The sequence below is a fragment of the Pteronotus mesoamericanus genome, unplaced genomic scaffold (assembly GCF_021234165.1).
Source record: "Pteronotus mesoamericanus isolate MK-2021 breed Mesoamerican mustached bat unplaced genomic scaffold, CSHL_Meso_final contig_182, whole genome shotgun sequence".
NCBI lineage: Eukaryota > Metazoa > Chordata > Mammalia > Chiroptera > Mormoopidae > Pteronotus > Pteronotus mesoamericanus.
The window spans coordinates 4,585,506-4,600,170 of NW_026555078.1; the positions used below are offsets into that span (position 1 = coordinate 4,585,506).

General features: G+C 55.5%; 1 protein-coding gene across 2 annotated transcripts in view; it reads left to right on the forward strand.

The window, feature by feature from the left end:
• ITPK1 (inositol-tetrakisphosphate 1-kinase) overlaps positions 1-7,876 on the forward strand; it is a 137,539-nt gene extending 129,663 nt beyond the window's left edge. For both annotated transcript variants that reach the window (XM_054567109.1, XM_054567110.1), the window contains 2 exons: positions 3,651-3,813; positions 6,443-7,876. In XM_054567109.1, the coding sequence (XP_054423084.1) occupies positions 3,651-3,813; positions 6,443-6,801 (522 nt within the window). In that variant the 3' untranslated portion in view covers positions 6,802-7,876. The remainder of the gene's footprint in view (positions 1-3,650; positions 3,814-6,442) is intronic.
• The last annotated feature ends 6,789 nt before the right edge of the window (positions 7,877-14,665 follow it).

A 14,665-nucleotide genomic window follows, 5' to 3' on the forward strand; every position in this document is an offset into this window, starting at 1 on the left:
TCAGGAGCCTTGGGGAACAAGCAGGAGTTAGCGTGGTTCCTCCTGGTGCCTGGCTGTGCATGTTACAGGATGTAAATTGTCTGTGTGAGAAAGAGTTGGTTTTTTTAAGGGTTTTCTGGTCTCCTAAGCTTCAGACGCTTCAGAGGAGCCCAGTTCCACGGGGCTCCTCCCTGCGACGCTGTCAGACGTCACTCGGCCAGGGTGGAGGGCGCAGGGCGGTCAGCGTTCCACAGGCTTCCCGAGAGTCTGTCTCTGCCAGTCCCTTACACAGTGTGTAGGACCAGCAGCTGCTGGGGCTGTTAACTGAGGCCAAAGGGTCCCTGTGAGGGTCATAAGCAGAGGGACCCACTTGAAAGTAACCTTGGATCACTTGGAAAGTGACCTGTCTCCCGCTCAGCCAGTCTCTTTACCTGTACAACCAGGATAGCCAGCCTGGAGATACTCCGGGGCCTCCTTCCTCCTCTCATGACTGCTGTGCAGGAGGAACCCCCAGCACTGAAGGGGGAAGTGCAGCCGGCCATCCCCATCCCGTGTAGGGCATAAGCCTCTCCTGCACCCCTGCAGGCCAGTGGGGCACAGAGCCCCATTCCCGACACGCCCCTCGTCTTCCCCCCGCCCCCGGGGAGGCCTCCATCCCCTCCTCCATCTCCCGCAGGGAGCCCGCCATCCAAGCCGGTGCCCCCAGCGCAGACCTGGCTCCCACGCCGAGCTGGCAGGCCCCACACGCCCGTGCAGGGTGCCGGCCGAGAGTGTGGCCACTGACCGGGCAGCCTGGGGAGTGAGCCACGCTCCGCTGCGTCCAGCTGCGTGGCCTTGGGAGAGTCACACCGCCTCTCCGTGCCTCGGGGCCTCCGTCCTGCCCTGCAGGGTGGCTGTGGGCCCAGGGAGCTCCCAAGACAGTGCCCAGTGCCGGGTGTGCAGTGTCGCCGTGAGGGGCGAGCCACGGGAGGCCACTGCTCACGTCCTCCGTCGCAGCCTCGTTTTCCAGAACGGCTCCTTGCTGGCTCTGCCCGCGGGCAGGCTTCCCATGCCTTTATCTTGTCCTGGGTGGATTGGGTTCAGATCATCGAAGGGCCTCCAAAGGATTCCTGAGATTCCTTAGCTGAGCTGAGAAAGTGCTTTTAAACAGTGTGTCAGGGACTTCACACTAACGAGCAGCCAGAGCTCCCGTTGCTGCCAGCCAGGCTCCGCACCTTAAACGTTAGCTTCCTGGACCCTCGCCTCAGCCCCACGGTGTGCAGGTATTTGTGTCACCCCACTGACCGGGGTGAGAAGTGAGACCCAGAGGGCCCCTGACAGCTCAGAGCCCACCGCGGGCCGGACCAGCGGCCCAGTGGCCGCGTTGGGCTGAGCTTCTGGGCAGGAGTGACCAGGGGGCGGGCAGGTGCAGTGATGAGTGCCTGTCGCAGCCCCTTAGGGCGCTTTTCTCCCGTGACACGCCGAGACGGGGGGGCCTGCGCACACAGGGCCCTGCCTTTCGTGCGGGGCCAGCGGGGGGAGGAGGTTCGCAGTGAAGCACTGACGCTGCCCAAGTGTGGGCTCCCTGCTCTGCCCGAGTCTGGAGGCTCCCCACTTGCCGCTGTGGCTCCCTGTGCTGGGATGAGGGCTGTTTGCCCTGGGCGTCCTGGGCCCTGTCCCCAGCCCTCCTGACCCAGCCTCACTGGTGGGTTTTTTTTTTTTACGATTTTATTTATTTATTTTTAGAGGGAGGGAGAGAAACATTGATGTGCAAGGAAACATTACTCAGTTGCCTCTTGAAAGCCCCCAACAGGGGACCTGGCCCGCACCCCAGGCTTGCGCTCTGACCAGACGCCGAACCGGCGACCTTTCGGTTTGTGGGGGGACGCCCAGCCCACTGAGTCACACCAGTGAGGGCCAGCCTCGCTTTTTTAACCTGAACAAGTCAGTGGCACTAGGCACATTTACTGTGTGGTACAGTCACCCCCTCTATCTAGTCCCAAAACATTTTCATCATCCTGAAAGGAAGCCCTGTCCCCGTTTAGCAGCGCCTCCCCATGGCCCCCCCATCCCAGCCCCTGGCAACCACGGATCTGCTTTTTGTCTCTGGATTCACCTCTTCTGAACCTTCCATAGTAAGGGAATCGTACGACATGTGAGCCTCTGCGTCCGGCTTCCTCACTTGGCCTGATGTTTTCAAGGTGCTGCCCTGTTGCAGGGTCACACAGCTGAACGACACTCCGTTGTGTGAGTGACGCAGTCTGTTTACCTGTGCCTCTGCTGACGGGGCTGGACCCTGTGCGCAGTGCTGCTGTGAGCGTGGGCATTCGAATGCCTGCGTGCAAATGCCCGCGTTCAGTGTTCTGGGGCTCATGCCGAGGAGTGGGATTGCTGGGTCACGTGATGATCCCGCGTTTAATGTTTTGACCCAGCTTCGCTCTCGTTTCTGGTAGATCAAGTCCTCCTTCCTCCACATTAGCTCCTGAGCCCACGGCCCTCAGGACTCAGGCATTTACCGGGCACCTCCTCAGAGCCCTGTTTTGGCTCACTTGGAGGGGACACGGTGCTGTCCCTGCCCGAGTTCAGCAGAGCACCTCCTCTCAGCCAGGCACGCACTGTCCCCACCACATCGGTGACCTCACGGTTTCTCCAAGTGGTCTGGAGTGGAAGCCTCATCGGTCCTGTTTCGCAGATGAGCAAATGGAGGCACCAAAAAACCAAGTCCTTTTCCCTAAGAGCACGGAGCTAGGGCATCGCCGTCGGGAAGCAAATCCAGACGCTCTGATCTGATTCCTCCCCAGCGCAGCCTTTTGCCCCTTGGAGGCCCTGGCCGGGGCCCGCGCTGAGCCCATCAGCTGTGACTGGGCAGAGGAGGAGAGGTGGTGGTGGTGGCGGGGCGGGGACAGCCTATTGGCCCCATGGAGGCTTCGCTGGAAGTGGACTCGGACCCCGGGGTCCGGTGGGCACAGCGGAGTGGCCTCCTCGGGGAAGTCCATTCCCATGGGGTGTGAGTTAGCGTAGAAGCGCCATATTAGCGGCTGCTGTGGGAGGGGTGAGCCCCGCCCAGGAGCCCTGTGCTCTCCCCTCCCCAGCACTGGGCTGGCCCACAGAACCCTCCGCCTTCCTGCTTGAGGCGCTGGCCCCAGGGCCCACCGCAGAGATGCTGGCCAAGTTCCCCTAAGCGCCCCCACCCCCCCGCCCTGACTTCCGCTGCTCACAGCTGCCCTGCGGGCTCCGCGCCATTGCTTCCGCGTGCCTCGCCTGGTGCTTCCCTCCTTCTCCCAAACGCCCCCCACCGTGCAGGTCCAGCTCATGCTCCCCGTGCCACAAAGCCTTCCTGGGTTCACAGCAGGCTCTCTCCTTCTTCCTGCTAAGATGGTTGGGTTTTAGAGCCTTAAAAACCTGGGTACAAAGCCAGCCCTGGACCAGCCCCTGACCCTTTCTGAGCGTCAGCTTCCCAGCATGTAAAACGCTGGTGGTGGCACCCCCTCCCAGGGTGTTACAGGAACCAGACAGGCCATGGGCACTGGACACCTGGGGCCTGCCCAGTCGGCAGGACTTCAGAGATGGCTGTGCTGGCGCTGGCCGGGGGGTCTGCCCGCCGCCTTGGCTGAGGGCCTGTGTGGTGGGGCGCTGACCTCCCCCACGGCCTGACTCCTGTGTGTGTACCTGCGTGTGTGGTGTGTCTGCAGCTGGACAAGATTGAGGGCGTGTTTGAGCGGCCGAGCGACGAGGTCATCCGGGAGCTCTCCCGGGCCCTGCGGCAGGCGCTGGGCGTGTCGCTCTTTGGGATCGATATCATCATCAACAACCAGACGGGGCAGCATGCGGTCATCGACATCAACGCCTTCCCAGGTGAGTGGCAGGGGCTGGTGTCCTCGGGCAGGTGGCGGGGCAGCCTCGCTGTCGGCGGGGCCTGGGGGGTCAGTGCAGCCCCCGCTGAGCCTCAGCGCCCCGCTCCTGGGGTTGCGGGGTGTGGGGAGAAGCAGGGGAAGGTGGTGCATCCAGCCAGGGATGCGCGTAGTGGGCCCGCACAGCCACGTGTTCTCTGTCCCTGCTCTCCTGACCCTGCTCCTGCAGCGTTAGCCTCTACGGGCTAAGTCTCGGCTGCTCCTGTGGCCCATGCAGATTTAAAGAGCTGAAAGAACGCTGGTGGGAACACAAGCCTCACGAGTTACACGTAGGGCACTGAGCCCTGCAGGGAGGGGGACGTTGCCCCGGGTCATACTGCAGTCAGCGGCAGGGCTGTGTTCCCGCTCCCGTCCCAAGCTGCAGTGCTCCCTGTGGCTGGGCCGTGTGCCCTGCTGGCTGCTGGAGCCCAGGGGGGTGGGGGGAGTACAGGCCGGGCCCTTGTGGCCTCTGAGTGTGCGTCTTAGGTCTCGCCTCAGCGAGGGGCTCAGCAGGGGATTCCACCACACGGGGGCCGATCGGGGCATTTGCAGGGCGCGAGGAGGCCCCTGTGCACAGGGAGGGCTTGCTCACGGGCGTCAGGCCCTGGCTGGCTGCCTCGGGGCTGTGGGTGTCCAGTATCACCGCGTCCGAGGGCACTTCCTGCTTCAGGTGTTGCCGACACTGCCACCCCAGGCCAGCCCCGAGAGCTTTACGCACAGCACCTTGTTTTCCGATGGAGGGTGGGGCGGGGGAGTGCTGGACGACTTGTCCAAATTTACCTGGCAACGAAGTCAGCCTGTGCTCCTGATCACAAGGCTTCCTGCCTCTCAGCTCTGGTTGGGGGGTGGGGGGCGTCTCCCATGTTCACTTCTGCACAGTGGGAACAGTGCTCCCACCTGGCAGAGACAGGAGGTGGTGTTGGCACAGCCTGGCCCTGGGCTGCGGCCCCGCGGTGCTGGCTCGCCCCTTAGCTGGAGTGCTGTGGGCCCAGAGCGGCCTGGGTGGCTTTGGGCCAGGTTGCCAAGACATGTAGGGCTGTTCCTGGCCCCCCGACCCCGTCCACTCTCAGGCCTCCGTCTCCCACCAGGAAGTGTACACGCCCCGCCCTGGGCTCCCAGGCCTCACCTGGGGACAGCAGGGCGGTTGCTGAGGGAACGGCTTATGTTGCCTGGTGCTGGCCTGATGTGGCTCCAGCCCTGCTCCCCCGCTGTGTCCCTTCCCTGGAAACCCAGCAGCGCGCCTACTGGTGGCTCCCCAGGGCCTGAGTCCGCCCTGCCCTTCCCCACCAACCCCAGGGCTGAAAGAAGCCCAGGCCTAGGGTGCTACTCAAGGCACAGGGGGAACCAAAGGGCCTGGCTCAGATCCTGGCTCTGCCACGCAGACACGTGCGTCCTCATCCGTAAAGGAGGGCGACCCTGGGCCCGGGCCGGGGCTTTGAACCCGCATGAACACTGGCCCAGCCCCCTCACTCTCATGGTGACCGGCCACATGCCCACCTTTCGGCAGTGCTTGCTTTTTGGGGGCCAGTCCCTTAGCTCTTGGAACTGGAACGTTAAGCAAGGGACGTTGTGCTCATGGGAGCATGTGGGCCAGCCACTTAGCCATTTTCATTCTTGCTGCGGGCACCTCTGCCGCTGACCCCCGCAGTCGCGGGCTCCCTCAAAACCACAGCAGCCGTCCGCTGTGCAGACGCGGCAGCCCCACCGCCCGGTGCCTCCCGTGGTGGCCCACAGCGGCATGGCGGGGGGTCGGCCACGCTGGGAGCCCCTCCAAATGGCACACCAGTCTTCAGGGGCGCGCTTCCCTTCCTAACCCTTGGTCCTGTGGCTGTGTGCCTGGCCCTTATCCCACCCGATGGGCTTAGGAAGGTGGGGCACCCACCCTGTGCCGCATGTCTTCAGAAGCGGTTTCTGGGAGTCAGCACAATCCTCGCCCTAGATTCTCATTCTGCTCGGTCGGTGGCTCCCAAGGGCTCGTGTGCTGACATTTGCATTCGCGTCTGTGGTGGGAACACAGGCCCTGGCAGTTTCTGTTCAGGAGACCTGGGCTCCACCTTAGGTGTCAGCTGGGGTGCTCAGTCTGTGCCCCGGGCTCGGAGACTCAGAGCACACGGCATGTGCAGCGGCCCACGGATATTTAGGGGGTGAGGACTCAGCTCCGGGAGCAGCTGCTGTGGATCAGGCATCGCCCATCCCCCTTCCCGTCGCCGCTGGGAGTTCTCAGCCAACACAGGAGGAAGCTGGGCTGGGCCACGTGGTGGGAAGGGGTGTTTAAGGTTCAGCGCGAGGAGGACTGGACCATGGGCCTGCCACCTCCAGCTGCGCCACGTGATTAGATAAGCCTCTGAAGCTGTGCCCGGGAGGGACAGGGTCGCGAGGCGTTTCTCCTCTGTTCCAGTTCTGCCATGTCTCACACTCTGTGGCAGCGAACCACGGAGCAGCCCTTTGGGGCCATGCACCCCTGGCTTTGCGTCAGGCTGTGCGACTTCGATCGCCCCCCAAATCTTCTGTGCTGCCCCCGTCCCCTCCCCCCACCTGCAGCCGGTCTCCTGTTCCATGTGGCTAAGCGCCGTCTGTCTTTCCCCCTCCCGCAGGCTACGAGGGCGTGAGTGAGTTCTTCACAGACCTCCTGAACCACATCGCCACCGTCCTGCAGGGCCAGAGCGCAGCCACGGCGGCCGCGGGGGATGCGGCCCCCCTGAGGCACAGCAGGCTCCTGGCGGAGCAGGCGGACAGCCTGGCGGGCGAGCGGACGTGCAGCGCCAGCCCCGGCTGCTGCAGCAGCATGATGGGCCAGGACCCGCCCTGGACGGCGGAGGCCGACGCGGGCGGCATGGGCGCAGGCAGCACCGCCAAGCTGCCGCACCAGAGGCTCGGCTGCACCGCCGCCGTGTCGCCCAGCTTCCAGCAGCATTGTGTGGCCTCCCTGGCCACCAAGGCCTCCTCCCAGTAGCCGCGGAGCCCAGGACCCAGAGGGCAGCATGGGCCACAGAGCACAGCCGCTGGGCAAGCTGCGCCCAGCAGCGACATCCTACTAAGAATTCCCAACGGTCTGATTTTTTTTTTTAACCTGATTTTCTGATGTCATTATCTGAAAGAGGGGTTGCGGGGACGATGGAGAAGATCCCCAGTCAATGGTCCAGCCTCGTGGAAAAGGGACGTCCTGCCTCATTCCTGCTGTGCAGACCTCTTCACTGAGTTTACACACGCTTGTGTTTTCAACACTAGGTCTGAGTGCGAGGAGGGGTGTGTGTGCGTGTGGTTGCTGTGCGTGTGTGAGTGTGTGTGCACATCCATGTCTTGGTCTCGATGGCTGCTGCGGACCAGGCCCTGGGGGCCCCAGCGGAGGTCGCCCTTGGTCAGGCTGCTGACGCTGAACAGAGCAAGTGGACGGTTCCCCTCTTCTGTCTTCTCTCCAAGGCCCACCCCAGGCTGCCCCTGAGGGGGCTCGCCTCCTGCTGGCCTCCCCCCCAGCTTTGGGAGGAGCAGGGCCTGAAACCCCACCAGGCGCGCAGCCGCCCTTACCGGAAGCGTGAGTCCAGGCTGGGGAGGCTGCAGCTACCATTTCCCAGGGGTCTGGGCTGCCGCCGCCTACCTCCTTCCCAGGGTAGGCCAAGGCCGGTGTTGGCTGCCTCTCTCCACATCCAGCTCCCTAAAGTCAACCCAGCCCCTCACCCCGTGTCCCATGCAGCCCTGTGAGGGGCCACCCTCCTTGACCAAGCACTGCTGCTCATCGGGACCCGGAGGAGGCTGCCTGGCTGGGGCCCCTGGGCCGATCCCGCCTGTGCCAAGGATTTGTGCCATGACTGTGGGCAAATCATTCCGAGAGTCGCCGGGCCTTCTTGTCCTCGGTTGAGACCAGAACTCTGAAGGGCGGGCTTGACGCCCTCGCCCCTGCGACGCAGCCTGCTTTCCTGAGAAGCCAGCCTGGATGAGCCCGCGCTTGGCATTGAGGCAACTGGGGTCATCCTCTTCCCAGGCAGGAGGAGGCTGTGCATTCTCTCCATCCCTGTTCACACCTGCCCGCCCCCGCCGCCCTTGCCTGGTGGCCCGCACTCCCCTCCCCTCCCCACTGCTGGCCCCAGGCGCAGAGCCAGCCAGGTGCGAAGGAGCAGCAGCCCCAGAGGTGAGCAAACACGGTGCCCCCTCCCCTGTTAGTCGCCCAGCCTTGGGTGGCAGCAGACAACACCCACTGGCTGACATGACCCATGGTCCCAGCAGGCCGGAAGCTCCTTCCTCGGGAGGGGCCTGTGAGGGGCTTGGCTGTCCTAGGACAATGTGAGCACTGGGAGAGATGCGCAGGGCCCCTGAGCGTATGCCTGTGTCTTTGAAACCAGTTGACTTTGAGAAAGAGGAACGGGCCTCCAGGCTTCCCTGCGCAGCCCGGGGAGGGTGGCCGGGGGGAGGCCGCCGAGCCGGGCACCTGGAGGAACCCTCGGGCCTGGCTCCACAGGGAGTGGGGTCTCTGCCCTCAGGCCCGGGGTGAGGGGCAGGTGCCGTCAGAACTGCCCGGCGACCCGGACACCGAGGGCCTGCTGACGGACCGCGTCTACACGACTCGAGTGTCGGACCCCGGTTACAATGTCTGTGTCGCCTGTCCTCGGCGCGCCCCGAGCCCCAGGAGGCAGGAAAGCGTGGCTGGCCTCTTGCACCGCTTGTCTCCAGAATAAACTACTGAATCAGCTGCATTTCACGTGTGTTCACACAGTGTTGCTCAAGTTTGTCGTTCTGCCAGTCTTCTAATAAAATGGCTTCACCTTTTCAAATAAAATTCCAATCCCAATTTGCCTGAGGAGCAGGCAGGGAATGCGGCGCGACCCCTGGCTGTGTTGTGTTCCTGTGTTGTGTTCTGCGTCACTCCCAGTGTTGCATATGTTAGTGTCCGGGCCCCGGATCACAAGGCACTTCTGTGATGTGGCCTCAACGCAAACATGGTAATCAATTTTCCTGAGAGGAAATCGGGGGCTGTTCAGCTTCATAAAAGCAGCGGAGCGGCCAGGTGCGTGCAGGTCACCCCCCCGCCCCCGCTGCCCCGTACAGCAGACAGTGGCCATCTCCGCAGGGGCTTGGGGACCGTGGTGCAGGAGAGGGACTGAGCAGTGGTGAGAACTATACCTCCCCCCCAGCCCCCCGCCGTGCCCCTGGGCGCACACTGACACCGTTCATGGAGTGACTTCCCCTTGGGCCTCATTGTCACTGGCCTCTCTCTGCCAGTTGGTGGACACGTTGAGGTCTGGCCCTGCAGCATCAGGTGGTGAACATCAGGGCCACGTTTTGGCTGGGGCCTTGGGTAGGTTCAGAGGGTCACGGGCGAGGTCCCTGGCCTGGGCCACCTGGAGCAGAGGCTCCGGGCCGAGTTCTGCCCACAGACGTTTGGTTATGACGTGGTGTTTCCGCGAACAGCCCCTGCTGAGTGCAGGCACTGGATATCTGCAAGGGGCAGGGGTCTCCTGGAGGAGGTCCTTGCTGTGGCGTCATGGGCGCCCGGGTGTGCAGCACATGGTGGGCGGAGCTGCAGAAGGCAGACCCTGCTCCTGTCCCTGAGGAGCCAGCAGGGGGCACTTTAAGGGGCCTTCCTGTAGTCTTGAACCTATCATTGAAGGTGAAAACCTTGAAAAAGATTCCCTCTTTACCCAGAGCACGGGGCCTCATGGAAGGTTGAGGAACACGGGTGGAAAGCTGTTTTCAAGCCAACCAGGAAAAGCGGCTGTTGTCCTTGTCCCAGTCTGGGAGCCTGGCCCTCAGTTCCGGCACCCACGCTGGCCGCTGCCACAGGAGCCACTGAATGGCTTCCTTCGTGCCCCTGGGGTTTGCATCTGCTCTCTCCAGTCCCCTAGATACCGACCCATCACCCGGTGAGATCCCTGGCAGCCCCATCCTTCCTTGGGCCACGGCTAAGGGCCTGAGCTGCAGAGGCCTTGGGCTGGGAGCGGGCTGCCCCGCAGGAGCCTGGGCCTGCCACCCTCCACCTTGGCACCGCGGGACAGAGAAGGGCATCAGCCCTTGACAAGAGTTATGGGCATCTCCTCAGTCACATGGCCAGGCCCTGAGTCTGAGATGATGTGGCCCTCAGACAGGAGGCTCTCCCATCGGTCCTCCTCTTCGTGACAAAGGACCCATGCCTGTGCCCCTTCTCTGCACAGCATTGCCATCAAGGTCTTGGAACGCCCCCAACACACGGGAGTGTGTGCGTGCACACGCTGCTCAGAGACAAGCTGACCTACGGGACAACCTGCTCCCTCATCCTTCTGACCACTGGGCCCCCCCAGATCACCAGGGGCTTCTTTCAGGAGTGGGGGCATTTTCTCTTTACCGCCAGAGTTGTCCATCACCTGGCGGCTTAGAGAGACTGCCCCTTGCCGCAGCCTGACCTCTGCCAGGGGTCAGGCCCTCTGAAGCTTGCTCTCGGAAGCCTTGGGGCACGGTGGTCCCCCCCACTTCAGCAGTTCTGGTTTTAGTGCCAACACCTGTGCCTTGTGACAGATGCTACCTGCTTCCACCCTGTTCACAAGGAGCGCTCACCAGACTTAATCTTTGTACATATATGTACGTGTTTATATGAATATCTATACTAGATATAAAAGCACAGCTTCTGTACAAACCAAGAAGCTTTGTCCTCTGGCTCTTTTTTTAAAATTTAATCTTTATTGTATTTTTTTGCCCATTACCATTTAGTCCCTTATTCCCCTCCCCCCAGGGCAGCCACCACACTGTTGTCCGTGTCCTTGAGTCCTTGCTCAGCCCCTCCACCCCGTAACTGCCCCCCACACACTAGCTGTCATCTGCTCTCCATCTATGAGTCTGTCTCTGTTTTGCCTGTTCAGTTTGTTCATTAGATTCCACATATGAGTGAAATCATATGGTATTTGTCTTTCTCTGACTGGCATATTTCATTTAGCATAATGTTCTCCAGATCTGTTCATACTGTTGCAAAGGGTAAAATTTTCTTTTTTATGGCCAAGTAGTATTCCATTGTGTAAATGTCCCATAGTCGTTTTATCCACTCATCTATGAACACTTGGGCTGTTTCTATATCTTGGCGATTGTAAATAACGCTGCAATGAACATAGGGGTGCTTATGCTCTTTTGAATTAGTGTTTTGGTTTCCTTTGGATATATTCCCAGAAGTGGGTCAAAAGGAAGTTCCATTTTTAATTTTTTGAATGGTCTACACACTGCTTCCCACAGCGGCTGCACCAGTCTGCATTCCCGCCAACAGTGCAGAAGGGCTCCCCTTTCTCCACATCCCCACCAGCACTTGTTGTTTGTTGATTTATTGACGATAGCCTTTCTGACAGGTGTGAGGTGATATAGTGATTTTAATTTGCATTTCTCTAATGATGAGTGACATTGAACATCTTTTCATATGTCTATGGTCCCTCTGTACTCTGAAGAAGTGTCTATTCAGATCCTTTGCCCATTTTTTAATTGGGTTGTTTGTTTTTTATGGTGTTGAGTTTTGTAAGTACTTTATTAATTTTGGATATTAACACCTTATCCGATGTATCGGCAAATATGTTCTCCCATTCTGTGGGTTGTCTTTTTATTTTGGTGATGTTCCTTTGCTATGCAAAAGCTTTTTAGTTTGATGTGGTCCCATTTGTTTTTTTTCTTTTGTTTCCCTTGGGAGATATAGCAGATAAAAATTTCTGTGAGCAGTATCTGATATTTTGTTGCCTATGTTTTCTTCTAGGATTTTTATGATTTCAGGTCTGACATTTACGTCTTTGATCCATTTTTTAATTCATTCTTGTGTGTGGTGTTTCATTTTTCCACATGTATCTGTCCAGTTTTCCCAACACCACTTATTGAATAAACTATCTTGAGCCCATTGTATGTGCTTCCTCTATCAAATATTAATTGACTGTAAAAGTCTGGATTTATTTCTGAGCTCTCTATTCTGTTGCATTGATCTATATGTCTGTTTTTATGCCAGTACCAGGCTGTTTTGATTACTATAGCCTTGTAGTGTAGTTTGATACTAGTTAGTGTGATTCCTCCAACTTTGTTCTTCTTTTTCAGGATTGCTGTTGCTATATGGGGCCTGCTGTGGTTCCATACAAATTTTTGAAATATTTGTTCTAGTTCTGTGAAATACATCTTGGAATCTTGATAAGAATTGCATTGACTTTATAGATTGCTTTGGGTAGTATGAACATTTTAATGATGTTAGTTCTCCCTGTCCATGAACACGGTATGTGCTTACACTTATTTGTATTTTCTTCAAATTCTTTCTTTAGTGTCTTATAATTTTCCAAGTACAGGTCTTTTACATCCTTGGTTAGGTTCATTCCTAGGTATTTTATTATTTTTGAAGCAATTGTGAATGGAATTGTTTTCTTAATTTCCCTGTTAATTATTGGCATATAAAAATGCAACTGATTTCTGGATATTAATTTTGTATCCTGCTACTTTGCTGAATTCATTTATCAGTTCTGTTGGTTTCTTGGAGGAACCTTGTTAAGAGTTTTGATATATAAATGGGTGCTGGATTTTATCGAAAGCTTTTTCTGCATCTATTGATATAATCATATGGTTTTTATCCTTCATTTTGTTTATGTGGTGAATTACACTTATTGATATGCAAATGTACCAACCTTGCGTCCCTGGAATAAAACCCACTTGATCATAGTATATGATCTTTTTGATGCATTGCTATATTCGATTTGCTAATATTTTGTTGAGGATTTTAGTATCTTTGTTCATCAGGGATATTAGCCTACATTTTGTTTCTTTGTAGTGTCTTTATCTGGTTTTGGAATTAGGATAATGCTGGCCTTGTGAAATGAGTTTGAAAGCCTTCCCTCCTCTTGAATTTTACGAAATAGTTTGAGAAGAGGTATTAGTTCTTCTCAGAATGTTTGGTAAAATTCACCTGTGAAGCCATCTGGTCCAGGGCTTTTGTTTCTTAGGAGGTTTTTGATTACTGCTTCAATTTCATTAGGTGTAGTCTGTCTATTCAGATTCTCTGATCCTTAATGATTTATTTCTGGAAAATTGTATATTTCTAGGAATTTATCCATTTTGTCTAGGTTGTCCAGTTTGTTGGCTTATAATTATTCATATTTTCTTACAACCCTTCGTATTTCTTTGGTGTGAATTGTTATTTCTCCTCTTTCATTTCTGAGTTTATTTATTTAAGTCCTTTCTCTTTTTTCCTTGATGAGTCTGGTTAAAGATTTGTCAATCTTGTTTATCTTTTCAAAGAACCAGCTCTTGGATTCATTGATCTTTTGTATCATTTTTTTAGGCTCTATTTCATTTATTTCTGCACCGATCTTTATTATTTCTTTCCTTATACTCACTTTGGACTTTGTTCTTTTTCAAGTTCCTTGTGAAGTTAGATTGTTCATTTTGAGTTCATTTTTTCTTGTTCTTTGAGATAGGCCTGAAACACTACAGATTTCCCTCTTAGGATCGTTTTGCCAGTGTTCCAGATTTTGAATTGATGTATGCTCATTTTCATCTGTTTCAAGGTATCTTCTGATTTCTTCCTTGATCTCGTTGTTAACCTGTTCATTGTTTAGTAACATGTTATTTAGCTTCCATGTCTTTGCATGTTTTTCTGTGTTCTTCTTGTGATTGATTTCTAGTTTCATAGCATTGTGGTCAGAGAAGATGCTTGATGTGATTTCTATCTTCTTAAATTTATTGAGACTTGTTTTGTGTCCCAAAACGTGGTCTATCCTACACAACATTCCATGTGCATTTGAAAAGTATGTGTATTCTGCTGCTCTGGGGTGAAATGCTCTGAAAATATCAATTAAATCCCTTTGATCTAGTGTGTCATTTAGGGCCACTGTCTCCTTGTTGATTTTCTGCCTGGAAGATCTATCCATTCAAGTCAATGATGTGTTAAAATACCCAATCACGATGATATTTCTGTCGATCTCTCCCCTTTTGTCCATCAAGATTTGCTTCACATATTTAGGGGCTCGTATGTTAGGTGTGTAAATGTTTACTAGGGTTGTAGCCTCTTGGGTTGTTCCCTTTATCATTATGTAGAGTCCTTCATCCTTACTATAGCCTTGTTTTTATAGACTATTTTGTTGGATATAAGTACCGCTACTCCAGCTTTATTTCCTTTTCCATTTGCACAAAATATCTTTTTCCAACCCTTTACTTTTAGTCTGTGTGTATCTTTTGATCTGAGGTGGGTCTCTTGGGGACAGCACATATATGGGTCTTGTTTCCTTATCCATTCAGCTACTCTCTTTTTGTGGGAGTGTCTAAGCCATTTACATTTAAGGTGGTGATTATTGATTGATACATATGTAGTGCCATTTTATTGTTAGATGGTCTTCCTCTGTTGTCCTCATCTTCTCCTTCTTCGCCCTTTAACATCTGGTGCAGTACTGGTTTGGTGTTAACAAACTCCTTTAGCTTTTTCTTGTCTGAGAAGCTCCTTATTTCTCCTTCGATTTTAAATGAGAGCCTCTCTGGGTAAAGTAGCCTTGGTTGTAGGTCCTTGCTTTTCATCACCTTGAATATTTCACGCCACTCCCTTCTGGCCTGAAATATTTCTATTGAGTAATCAGATGCACTGGCTCTTTTGAATTGGTTGCATGTCTTCCACGGGATTGGGACTATGGCAGCACAGGTGGCCCATCTTTAGGGCGGGCTGTTTCAGAGACAAGGTGACCCACTGGCTAACTAGACTTGGTAGTGAATGTTTGGCACTTGACCGGCTAGTGGAAAATAGCGTGGTGTTTGTTTCTGTCACTGTTGGGGACGGAGGGCAAAACTGTCTCTTTGAAACAGGAAGAAATAAACGCTTATAGCACAAACTCCTCAGAGGGTGTCCCCGGTGCTTGGGA